The 13084-nt window shown below is 38.0% G+C and overlaps 1 protein-coding gene across 1 annotated transcript in view; it reads left to right on the forward strand.

Moving 5' to 3' along the window:
- The window catches only part of LOC144976560 (uncharacterized), a 36502-nt gene extending 25141 nt beyond the window's left edge, over positions 1-11361 (forward strand). The window contains exons 6-9 of the mRNA XM_078920854.1: positions 5000-5124; positions 5936-6073; positions 8644-8795; positions 10620-11361. Of these exons, the coding sequence (XP_078776980.1) occupies positions 5000-5124; positions 5936-6073; positions 8644-8795; positions 10620-10787 (583 nt within the window). The 3' untranslated portion in view covers positions 10788-11361. The remainder of the gene's footprint in view (positions 1-4999; positions 5125-5935; positions 6074-8643; positions 8796-10619) is intronic.
- Positions 11362-13084: the final 1723 nt, after the last annotated feature.

Raw genomic sequence — 13084 nt, forward strand, 5'->3', positions numbered from 1 at the left:
AAAAGAAAAGACCCCACAAAAAACAAACAAAACAAACAAAAACAAAACAAAGACAAAACAAAACAAACTAAAAGCAAAAATCAGGACAAAAGAAAGCATAAAAAACCTAAACAAAAACCAAGAACCCCCCCCCCCCCCCCCCGTCCCCCTACCCAACAAATGTAATAAAAAATAGAAATAGGCAAAATAAAATAGGAAACAGCGACAACAACAAAAAAAAAATCAAAAAACAAAAAACGACAAACAATCAAACAGCAAAATACAAACAAACAAATGAACAAATAAACCAAACCACAACAAAACACACATTAAAAGCATTGCCGAAAAATTTACTAAGAAAGATAATCCCAACTATGATCAAAGTTCAAATAAAAAATTAGTGCTTATCTCCCCTGCTTTGTAAAGCAGCAAAAGCCCACTGTCCCATCGCGACAAAAATACATGGGCAGACAGAAATAGATAAAGAGATAAATTTTGCTTTAAATTAAGCTTTTATATAGCGCGATATCCACTAAAGTTTTCAAAGCGCTTTACAAACAGTCCCTATTCAACAGCAACACTTAACATGTAGAACGAGACATGACGTCTGTTAGGCGATATTACAATTTTTCGGACAGAGACAACGCTGTTAACGGCCAGGTACTCATTTTACACCTGAATACGGCGAGAGAATGTGAGTAAAGAGTCTTTTCCAAGGACTCAACTATATGCGGAGCGAGGTTCGAACCCAAGACCTTCCGATCGGGAAGCGAGTGGCATACCTACCACAAGACTACATAGCACTCGTAACTATAATATTATATGAAATACTCGAGAGTTGAAAGAAACATTGTGGATCCCGAAAGCTCACAGGGTAGAGCACTCGCTTCACATATAACGGACCCGAGATCGATCCCGGGTAAAGTAGAGAGTTTTTCTGACCTTCCTGTCCACCCAGCAGTGACTTGGGTAGCTAGGTCTGTTTGGCTTGGTGGAAAGTACTATGCGATTAATGGCTCATATCCAAACAATTGCTACTGTCCGTTTCACGCTACACGAACCGTGAACAACTTCACTCCGTTAGTCTAAAGGCTCTGAAAGACTATTTACTTTGGGTAACTTTAGATTAGATAGAAAATGACCAAAACACGAGGACTTATAGGTCTAAAATAATAGGTTTCAACAGTCGTGACGTCACTTCCCTAGTAATGACGCATAGTAACTGGTTCTAAACTATCGAAATAATGGCGGACGCCATTATCTCCATCACCGGCCTTATGAAATACTTCTCCGACCCGCATAAAAGTGTATTCAGATAGAGGACAAAAACATTGTAAACCTGATCATGTTTTGACTTTTATACATTCTAATCACATGACATGTGAAAAAGTTCTAGCCAGCATGAAAAATAAAAAAGTACCGATATTCTTCGTTTAGAACCAAGCTGCTGGTTGCTTGGCGGATGTGACATCAAACTATTGAATTCTATTAGCTGGCTGGTAACAGTGGGGATTTGTAGTCTAATTGTTTAACCGATATGTCCTGGGTTCGAGCCCCGCTCTGGGCGGAGCAAAGTTGATTCCTTGAATAGGGCTCCTTACTTACATTCTATGGAATTGAGAAATTTGGGAGCAGGCACTGGTGTAAGATAAAGACCTGAATAAGTGGTCGTGAAACAGTTTTAGAAAAATCACGAAAGAACAATATAAAACAAATCAAACATTTAAAAAAGAATTGAGCCTTTATATTTCGCAATATCCACTAAACGTGCTCAAAGCGCTTTACAAAGGGTCCCTAGCCAATAGCAACATGTAACATGTAGAACGAGACTGGATGCCTGTTAGGCGATATTACAATTTTCTTTCGGACAGAGACAACGGTGTTAACGGCCAGGTACTCGTTTTACACCTGAGTACGGTGAGAGAATGTGAGTAAAGAGCCTTTGTCAAGGACTGAATGAACTATGCGCCGAGCGAGACTCGAACTCAGGACCTTCTGATCCGAAAGCGAGCGTATGACCACATAGCCGCTCGAAAAAAAAGCAACAAACAACACAACCCAACCCCCCCCCCCAAAAAAAAACAAAAAAAAACAAAACCAAAACAAAACAAAACAAAAAAAACCCCAAAAAACCACAACCCCCCCCCCCCTCCCCCCCCCAAAAAAAAAAACAAACACCAACAACAAAAAAGCAAAAAGACAAAAAACAAAAAAAAAAAAACAACAATCATGAAAAAAAAGGAATCAACCCAAAAAATCACAAAAAAAAACAACAACACACACACGCACACACACACACACACACACACACACACACACATCCAAACATCCAATAAATCAGTCTGCTTTGACTGGGGTCGAGACCAGGGTTGCCAGATTATTTTCAGGCATTCTGCCAACTGGATTTTAAAAATCTGCCAAATACCACAAAAATCTGCCAAACCGTACTATTTATAGTACCCCCTTTGAAAACTGATCAGTTTTGTTAAACAAAAAATTCGCAAGGCCGATGTCATAATTTTTTTTTTCATTTCCCAAGTTTGAAAAAACACTAATACATAAAAATTGCCATGGAAAACGTGGAAAATAAAATCTGCCAAATATCTGCCAAACTGCCAAACCCTTTTTTTTTTTTACTGCCAGACGACTTCAAATTCTGCCAAAAAAAAAGGACATTTGGCAGAAATTCTGCCAAATTGGCAACCCTGGAGATGTCCGATGTGTTGGGATATTTTTTCTTGAATTTTTCTTTTTTGCTTTGTCTGGCACTGTTTCATACGCACTTTTAAAATAAATAATTTATAAATAATTAAATAATTGATAATAAATAAAAAATTCCTTTATTATTTCAGCCCTATGGGTCTATTCCAAGGGAAGACTGAAATTACCCGGGCGTCAGCCGCAGTGCAGCGCCACTAAATTGAGCTAAGGCTAGATGAGCTGCTCAAGGCCACAAACGCATAGCGCAGCGGTGAGTGATCGAACTCGGTACCTTTCGGGTACAAAGCAAAGACCGTACCGCTGAGCCACGCTGCCCCTTAATATTATTATATACGTTATATATTATCCTGCTACTACTCTTATAATATTTAAAAAAAAAAAGTAGTCCCTCAGAGTCATTGGGCTCATGGAGCCGGAGTTTATCCCGGTTTCTATAGCGTGAAACGGACTATAGCAACTGCTTGCTATCCTTTGCATAGGACGCTAGTCTATCACAATAAATGTACTTTCCGCCAAATCTAACAGACTCAGCTACCCACCCATTCACTGCTGGGTGGACCAGGGCGGTCAGAGAAAACCTCGACTGCACCCGGGATCGAATCGATCTTGGTCCCTTTGCGTGTGAACGAATGCTCTATCAACTGAGCTATCGGCGGGACCCCCTCTAATAATATACCATGGATAATGATATTATATTATATACGTGATTTAAGTCACTTTCAGCTGTCACGGGGGCTAATTTGATCCGCTTAGCTCCCTTGGAAAAGTCTCAAACTGGCGTTCAGACCGTTGTTCATTGGATCAGCTTCTCGATCATTTTCTATTTCCGGTGATAGATCAAATTATTGGGGTGGAGTTTGAAGGGGGAGGGGGGGGGGGGCAGGAGAGGTTAAGCGGCTTGGGTAGGGGGGGGGTAGGGGAGGTTGAGCTTGGCGGGGGGTGGGTGTGGGGGGGGGGGGGCGGGGGGATAGTTTACCGATTTGTTTTAGTGATATACCTTATTTATCATTTTAAAAAAATGAGCTTCTATATAGCGCAATATCGACTAAACGTGCTCAAAGCGCCTTACAAAGGGTCATGGCCAACAGCAACACGTAACATAAAGAACGAGACATGACGCCTGTTAGGCGATAATACCGTTTTTTTTCTGACGGGGACAACGTTGTTAACGGCTAGGTAGTCATTTTACACCTGAGTACGATGAGAGACTGTGAGTAAAGAGTCTTTTCCAAGGACTCAACTATGCGCCGAGTGAGGCTCGAACCCAGGACCTCAGATCCGAAAGCGAGTGTCTTACCACAAGACCGCTTAGCCGCACAATTTTGGGTGTCACGCAGTCGGTAGAGGACTCGCTTCATACGGACCGGAGATTGAAATCTTATGAAGTCAAGTGGAGATTTTTGGTTCTGACGTCATTTATTTTAGTGATGGACTAGCGTCCTATCCAAAGAGCAGCAAGCAATTAATAGCTATTGTCTGTTTCAGGTTATTGAAACCGGAATAAAATCCGGTTCCATGAGCCATTAGGCTGTAAAGGCTCTAGTTTTTGAAATCATTAAGCATGAACAACTTATCCGAACCAGCGACCGCCTGAGCTCTTAGCCCTTCGGTCTTGTGCCATGACGTAGAAGTTAGACGTCTTTTGTAGATGTTCCAGGTGACTATACAATGTGTTACTAAAGCTTGGATTTGGTGGGAGGAATGTGCATCTCAGGTCTTCAAGAGGTTGACATTCAAGCAAGTGGTGTGTTACTGTTTCATTGGTACATAAACAAAACAAAAAAAAAAAAAATAAAATTAAAAAAAAAAAATGAAAAAAAAAACAGAAACAAATAGAAAGACCAACAAAAAATAAAAATTAAACAATATAAAAAAAAAAAACAAAAACAAAAAAAAACAAAAAACAAAAAAAACAAAACAAAACAAAAGAAAAGAAAAAGAAAACAAAAGAAAAAAGAAACAACTAAAAAACAAACAAACAAAAACTCAGGGGCTCAAAAATCTTATAATAGGGAATGAGATTAGCGGAAGAGCAGCGTCCCTTGACTGGACGTCACCCATAGTCTGTGACGTCACCGGCGGAAAAGTTATTAGAGAGAGAACGTCATGTTGGTTGTGCGCATGCGTATTCCGTCCTCGCATCCGAGGACGAGATACGCATGCGCACAACCAACATGACGTTTTCTCTCTAATAACTTTTCCGCCGGTGACGTCACAGACTATGGGTGACGTCCAGTCAAGGGACGCTACTCTTCCGTTAATCTCATTCCCTATATTGTTTTCCTTTATCTTCATTCAGGAACGGGAAACTGGCGCCAGTGTCAAAGGTGAAAATCCGAGTGGGTGCGTCGGACATGAGGAAGGGAACGTTCTACAAAGTGAAAAGATTGCAGTTACATCCACAACACAACAACCATTACAACGGTACGGTAACTATGCCTTGAAATGTCTGTATGGATGTGTACCTACTTATTTGCAGGTCTGATAACCCAAATTCTTCCGGGCTCATTGCTATGATTGAAATACTCTCAAACCAACGCAAAATATTGTCATTTACAACAATGTTAAATCTGGCCCATAATTGCACTCGGTTACATGGCCTGTAAATATTTACACTTAACAAACTCCCCAAAAATCTTGAGCTTTTATATAGCGCAATATCCACTAAAGGTGCTCAAAGCGCTTTACAAAGGGTCCCTAACCAAAAGCAACACGTGACATTTAGAACGAGACTGAATGCCTGTTAGGCGATATTACATTTTTTTTTTACCGACAAAGACAGCTCAATTTACACCTGAGTACGGTGAGAGAATGTGAGTAAAGGGTCTTTTCCAAGGACTCAACTATGCGCCGAGCGAGCGAGGATCGAACCCAGGATCTCCCAATTCGAAAGCGAGTGTCATAGCACAGGACCACATAGCCGCACTCTCTGGAGAGTCTCTTGAAGAGGAGGCGATGGCAATGGCTGCGGCATCTCTGTCGTACACCCGGCAAAACACTGACAAAGATGAAGGCTCTTCGATGGATTATTATTCATTCATTCATTCATTCATTCAATTACTCATTCATTCATTCATTCATTCATTCATTTAATCATTCATTCATTCATTCATTCATTCATTTATTCATTCATTCATTTATTCATTCATTCATTTATATATTCATTCATTCATTCATTTATATATTCATTCATTCATTCATTCATTCATTTATTCATTCATTCATTCATTCTCAGATTACGATATCGCAGTTTTAACCCTTTCGGAGCGCCTGAGATATGGGCCCTGTGTGGCCCCACTATGTGTGGCTAAAATCGGTGAATCCCCGGAGGCATCGGATAAATGTGTGGCGGCAGGCTGGGGAATCCAACACAGTAAGCTGTCATTATATTTATTCATGCTATACAATTTAGTAAAATACTCACCACTTATACCCGCCAAATCAATCGTCCCAACGCATCAAATATATATAATGCATACCTACCCTTCCATATAAAGTACTTACAATTAATAGAAATTTAATCAACATCGGGGGTCCCAATTGCTCAGTTGGTAGAGCACTCGCTTCACAGTCTTCAAAGAGACCAAGATCGAACCCGGGTGCAATCGAGATTTTTTTCTGAATAATAATAATAATAATAATAATAATAATAATAATAATAATAATATAATAATAATAATAATAATACTTTATTGCATCCCAAAAAGGAAATTTTTTGTACAGACGTGTTATAATTTACACAATAAGATAAAAATACAATGGAAATAGGGTGTATATATATAAAAAAAGGAGCAGCTCTATAACCAGAGCTGCGCTTTATAATATGAATAATATCAACACTGTAAAATAGTTAAAACGTCACTATAAATTGGAAATTGAAAAGATTGCAAAACAAATAAATTAATAAATTAATATTTATATTTAAAAAAAGTAAAAATGAGAAATAATTATATAAAATGATTATTGCTTGTTGTTATAAAGCCTAATACTGGACGGCAGAAAAGATTTTCGGTGTCTCTCTGTTTTCGTTGAAATAGAGAAAGGGCGACCACTTCTTTCTGACATAATTATTGATGGTCTTAGTGGATGATACTGGTCATTTAATATTTTAGTTATTTTATTTATACAAAATTTCTCGTATAAAAGATCTACATCGTCAACATCATTTATATAGCGTTTAATGGATTTTTTAATATTTGAATTTATTTTGTTCCTTTCCACTGCTAAGCAATTGCCTCCCCAAGCTGTTATACAAAATGACAAAACACTTTCGATTACTGCTCTATAAAATAATGTGCAGAGGGTTTTATCTATTCTAAACTGAGAGAGTTTTGATAAAAAATATGTACGTCTGCACATCTTATGCCTAATTATTTTCAAGTGTTCATCCCACTTGAGCCTGTCATCAATCGTTACACCAAGGTATTTGTAGTGAGGAACTCGCTGGACGAATTGGTCCTTTAATTTTAACGGTTCTATCGGTTCCTTCACTCTCCTAAAGTCAATCACTAGCTCCTTTGTCTTGCTTATGTTAAGCTCTAGGTGGTGGGCATCACACCAAGACACAAACCTATCAATTTCTTGCCTATAAGCCACTTCGTTGCCATTTGTTATGAGGCCTTGAAGAGCGGTGTCATCTGCAAACTTTATTAAAGGTACACTCAGGTTTTGACTTCTACAGTCATTCGTGTATATTGTGAATAATACAGGAGACAATACACAACCTTGAGGAGCACCAGTATTTGTAGTTATACAGGAAGATTTGTTTTGTCCTAATTGAACATATTGTGCTCTCTCCGTAAGAAATTCGAGCACCCAAGCAACTATATACTTGTTTAAATTCAGACTAGTCAATTAGACTAGAACCCTCCCCCCCTCTCTCCTGTTCACCCAGCTGGCATAATTAAAAAAAAAGAAAGATAAAAAATTATAATATATATATATATATATATATATATATATATATTTATAAGGTAAACTATTAATTTATCCTTATGGTCTGTAATTTGAATTTATATGTAGATATTCCATAAAATAGTACTTAGATCACAGTTGACCTAAAAAAAACATTGAGCATTTCTATAGCACATTACATGTAGAACGAAAGATGACGCCTATTTGGTGATATTACAATTTTTTTTCCCCGACAGAGACAACACTGTTAACGGCCAGGTACTCATTTTACACCCGAGTACGTGAGAGAATGTAATAATAATAATAATAATAATAATAAATGGCATTTATATCGTTGTCACAGGCTCTAAGCGCTTTACAGTGATATAAAACAAAACATATTACAGTGAGACAAGTGTGAAGGAAACGTGATACGAATTCAATTTAACAACAACAAAATATGAAAATAATATTGCAACATTATGCCGTAAAAAGATAAAACTTTAAGCGAGATTTGAACGTTGTCAACGAATCCGAGCATCTCACGTGTGATGGGAGAGAGTTCCAAAAATGGGGGGCCGAAAATTGAAATGATTGTTCACCTATTTTACGCAATGGCTTAGGTCTGACAAGGATTGATTGGTCATTGCTTGACCTCAAGTTTCTATTGGGGACATATATGTTTAGAAGGTCTTTAATATAGGAGGGACTGTTCGTGCTCAGGGATTTGTAGACAATGTAATGTGAGTATAGAGCCGTTTCCAAGGACTCAACTCTGAGCCAAGCTCTGAGACTCGAACTCAGGACCATCCGATCCGAAAGCGAGTGACATACCACAAGAAAAAAAAAATTGCAGTTTTTACTGAATGGTGAAAATGCGACTCCGCTGATATTCCGGTTGACAAGGGTCCTTTTCTTCAGCGTGATGAGGACAGTGGGGATATTGCGCTGTGTAAATGCTCATTTTTAAAGAGTTTTTTTTTTCTGTCTTCAAATTGGGTTCCCCAAAAAGACCAAAGTTCTCAGCTCTTACTTACTTTCCGTCCTCAGGTCGATCGTACAGAATGAGTCGTCATCTGATGGTGGTGCCTCTCCCCATCGTCCAGGACCATTTGTGTCAGAAGGCATACGGCCCAAACTTTTTCAACTCTCTGAAAATGTGTGCGGGGAACTACCACGAAGGTGGGGTGGATTCCTGTAAGGTATGGTATGGCTTTCCATTCTTAATGAATTAAATTTTTTAAAAAAATAGGTCCTTTCGCAACGGCACCATAAGATCCCGTCGGAAGGAATAATATAGGTAATCCATCAAAACAGAATGTCTGATGTCAACAAGAATCACCCATGTTTATCCAAGTGAGCAAATTGGGGTTTAATAATCTTGCTCAAGGAAAAAAAATCGAAAGTGCCTGAAGCGGGGCTCGAACTCGGGACATTCCGGATCGCAATGCAATGTCTTAACCGCTCGGCCACTTCGCCCCCCCCCCATTTTAATAAATAAATAATTAAAATAAAAGATAAAATTCCCTTTATTCATCCCATAGGGTAAATTTGTCTCTAGGGTCTATTCCAAGGGATACCTGGAATAACCTAGTGCAGCGCCGCAAAATGAGCCAGGGCGAGGTGACTTGCTCAAGGCCACACAGCGCAGCGGCGGGTGGTCGAACTCGGTACCTTTCGGATACAAAGCAAAGACCTTACCGCTGAGCCACGCTGCCCCTAACATAGTGCCATATCCACTAAATATGCTCAATCGCTTTACAAGGGGCGCCTGGCCAACAACAGCATTTAACATTTAGGACGGGACATGACGCCTGTTAGGCGATGTTACAATTTTTTTCCGACAGAGATAACGCTGTTAACGACCAGGTACTCATTTTACACATGAGTAGGTGAGAGAATGTGAGTAAAGAGCCTTTTCCAAGGACTCAACTATGCGCCGATAGTCCGTTGATGTTTAAGACTAGGGGAGTGTGGGTTCATTGTCTTAAAGATTTATTCATTTATTTACATTCTAAGGGTGACAGCGGCGGTCCGTTGATTTATAAGACTGAGGTCTGGGCTCTTTGTCTAATAGATTTTTTTTCATTTTCATTCTAAGGGTGACAGTGGCGGTCCGTTGGTCTGTAAGACTAAGGTATTGTGGGCTCTTTGTCTAATAGATTTATTCATTTTCATTCTAAGGGTGACAGTGGCGGTCCGTTGGTCTGTAAGACTAAGGTATTGTGGGTTCCTTGTCTAATAGATTTATTCATTTATTTACATTCTAAGGGTGACAGTGGTGGTCCGTTGATGTGTAAGACTAGGGGAGTGTGGATTCATTGTCTAATAGATTTATTCATTTATTTACATTCTGCGGGTGACAGCGGCGGTCCGTTGATGTGTAAGACTAGAGGAGTGTGGGTTCATTGTCTAATAGATTTATTTATTTACATTCTAAGGGTGACAGTGGCGGTCCGTTGATGTGTAAGACTAAGGTATTGTGGGTTCCTTGTCTAATAGATTTATTCATTTATTTACATTCTAAGGGTGACAGTGGTGGTCCGTTGATGTATAAGACTAGGGGAGTGTGGATTCATTGTCTAATAGAATTTTTTATTTACGTTCTAAGGGTGACTGTGGCGGTACTAAGGGAGTGTGGCTCATGTCTAATATATATATATATATATATATATATATATATAATATATATATATATATATATTCATTATAAGGGTGACAGTGGCGGTCCCATGATGTGTACGACTAAGGGAATGTAGACTCATTGTCTGATATATTTATTTATTCATTTACATTTTAAGTTTGACAGTGGCGGTCCGTTGATGTGTAAGACTAGGGGAGGATGGGTTAATTGTCTAATAGATTTATTTATTTACATTCTAAGGGTTACACTAGCGGTCCGTTGCTGTGTAAGACTAGGGTAGTGGGGGTTCATTGTTCAATAGATTTATATATTTATGTTCTAAGGGTGACTGTGGCGTTACTAAGGGTTCATGTCTAATAGATCTGTTTTTTTACATTCTAAGGGTGACAGTGGCGGTCCGTTGATGTGTAAGACGAAGGGAGTGTGGGTACAACATGGTATTGTATCCTTTGGCAGAGGCTGTGGTGAGAAACATCTACCCGGCGTCTACACCAAGCTGTCCCATCCTAGGATCAGAGAGTTTGTCGTCAAGTCTGTGATGAATGGATAAAAGTGCTCGGGGGTCTTTGTTAACCCGATGTTCCATCAAACAGTTGTAGAAATTTATTCAAAATTGCCAAAGGATATGGACTGGAATATTTATATTGGATAAGATTATTAGAACGTGTATGTGTATGGGTGTGTGTTTGTTTGTGTGTGTGATAGGGAGAAAGAATGAGTGAGTGAGAGAGAGTTAGAGAGAGAGACCGAAAGAGAGAGATAGATAGATAGATAGATAGATAGAGAGAGAGATAGAGAGAGAGATGAAAAGAGAGATTTATAAAGAAAGAGAGAGAGAGATAGATAGATAGATAGATAGATAGATAGAGAGAGAGAGAGAGAGAGAGAGAGAGAGAGAGAGAGAGAGAGAGAGAGAGAGAGAGAAGTTGAGTGAATTCAGAAGCCATGAGAGATCTGTTTATGTGTTTAGTTTTGTTATTTCTTTTTGTCAATGTATTTTTATGGACGTCAATTTATTTACTTTATAAAATGATTATCTTAATTATCTTTAAAATCCACGAGTCTATAGCAATAATAGCCATTGTACATGTCCAGAAGTGGAGAAATAAAGTAATCTTATTTTATCCCACCCATCTCATTGGAAAACCCTATAATATGAGTAAATACGTAACCGTGGAATAATTCTTTGAACGCGATGAATAACAATTTTATTCAACGGTTACAGAATATTTTCTCACATATATATATATATATATATATATATATATATATATTATATATAATATATATATATATATATATATAGTTTTGTGTGTGTGTGTGTGTGTGTGTATTCTCACTTCAACTTTTACACATTCTCCATCATCATTGTTCACAACAACATTCCTCACAGACAACTCTAAACGACCTACCTGATGATTCCCGGAAACCTGGATGAAACAACGTTGTTGGAGAATGTGTAAAAACTCGAGGTGAGAATAGATATATAAATAATTAATTATCTCCAAGAAATAATCGAGCACTCTACGCGATTCCAGCTAATATAATATATATATATATAATATATATATATATATATATATATATATATATATATATATAATAGTATGCACACACACAACCGCCACAACATATGGGTAGAAATGATAAACAAAACAACACAGAGCGACTTCGATTAATTGTTGACTTTTATTTCGAGGAATTCAAGGGAGATAAATTAACATTGAAAACCAAAACAAAACCAGGACGTCAAGCATGAAAGACTAATCACTGTCTACACAAACGTTAACTATCTTGTCGGATCTGAAATATACAGTGTAATCTGATAATGCCAACACCCTCGGATCAGAAATGTTTGTTTGTTTGTTTATTAAAGGTTTGACGGCGCTTGCGATACATTTAGCTTATAAAATGTAAGAAAATGGGATGTTAGAAAAAAGATAGAATTATAATTAAAGCACCGAAGACTGTGTAAGACAAATGTAGATTGGTTCAAATAAGAAACATGTGTAGATTCCAAGAGCATACTATCGGTGTACTTAGTTTGATATCACTTAAAAGTCTCATCCACACACCAGCACAGGTCTCCACTAAGAGGAACACACTCAAATGTTTATAAAGTACATACAAAAACCTTAACAGTACACAACAGGGTGATGGGTTTCAAGGAAAAATAAATCATATCTCAAAACTAATACTATACATTTGACAGGTTCTCTCTCAGCTAAGGACCGTAGTCACGGCCAGGACGAAACCAAGCAATCTCATTCCAAGACAAAGACAGAAAGCAACTTGGAAAACAGATATAAGAGGATAGATGACAGCATGTGACCTCTCACCGTGGGAGCTCAAAGGACCCCAATCAGCCGACCAGAAACATTAGTTGATTCTATCCATTATTAATGGACAATTTGAATGCAGAATTTGAATTTAAGAGTGTTGGTTTTATGCGAATTCCACTGTAACATGTTTTCTTTTTAAAAACTTAGCCAGAAAACTCGTTCTTCAAATATCGATCGATTAAAACCACCCTCATCTTGCCCCCGTTAGATATTTGAAGAACTAGTTTTCTGGCCAAATTAAAAAAAAAAACTTGTTTTTCTTTCATTATACGCCAGTAGACTATATATACTCAGAAATGGCAAATTTAACAAAGCATTCATATTGAAAAAGTTACGTATGTACATAGTAATAATAAATCAACATGTAGAAGGAAATTGGCATAATTTTTATAGAAACATATTACTATAATATCTCGTTTCCTGACGTTAACTCACTCAGTCCTAGAAATTTTTGTTACTTTTCGAAATTGGAAAAAAATATATTTAAAAATTAGCATGTACATAG

Source organism: Berghia stephanieae, chromosome 7, assembly GCF_034508935.2.
Source record: "Berghia stephanieae isolate SIO BIC M18660-M18661 chromosome 7, UCSD_Bste_1.3, whole genome shotgun sequence".
Lineage (NCBI taxonomy): Eukaryota > Metazoa > Mollusca > Gastropoda > Nudibranchia > Aeolidiidae > Berghia > Berghia stephanieae.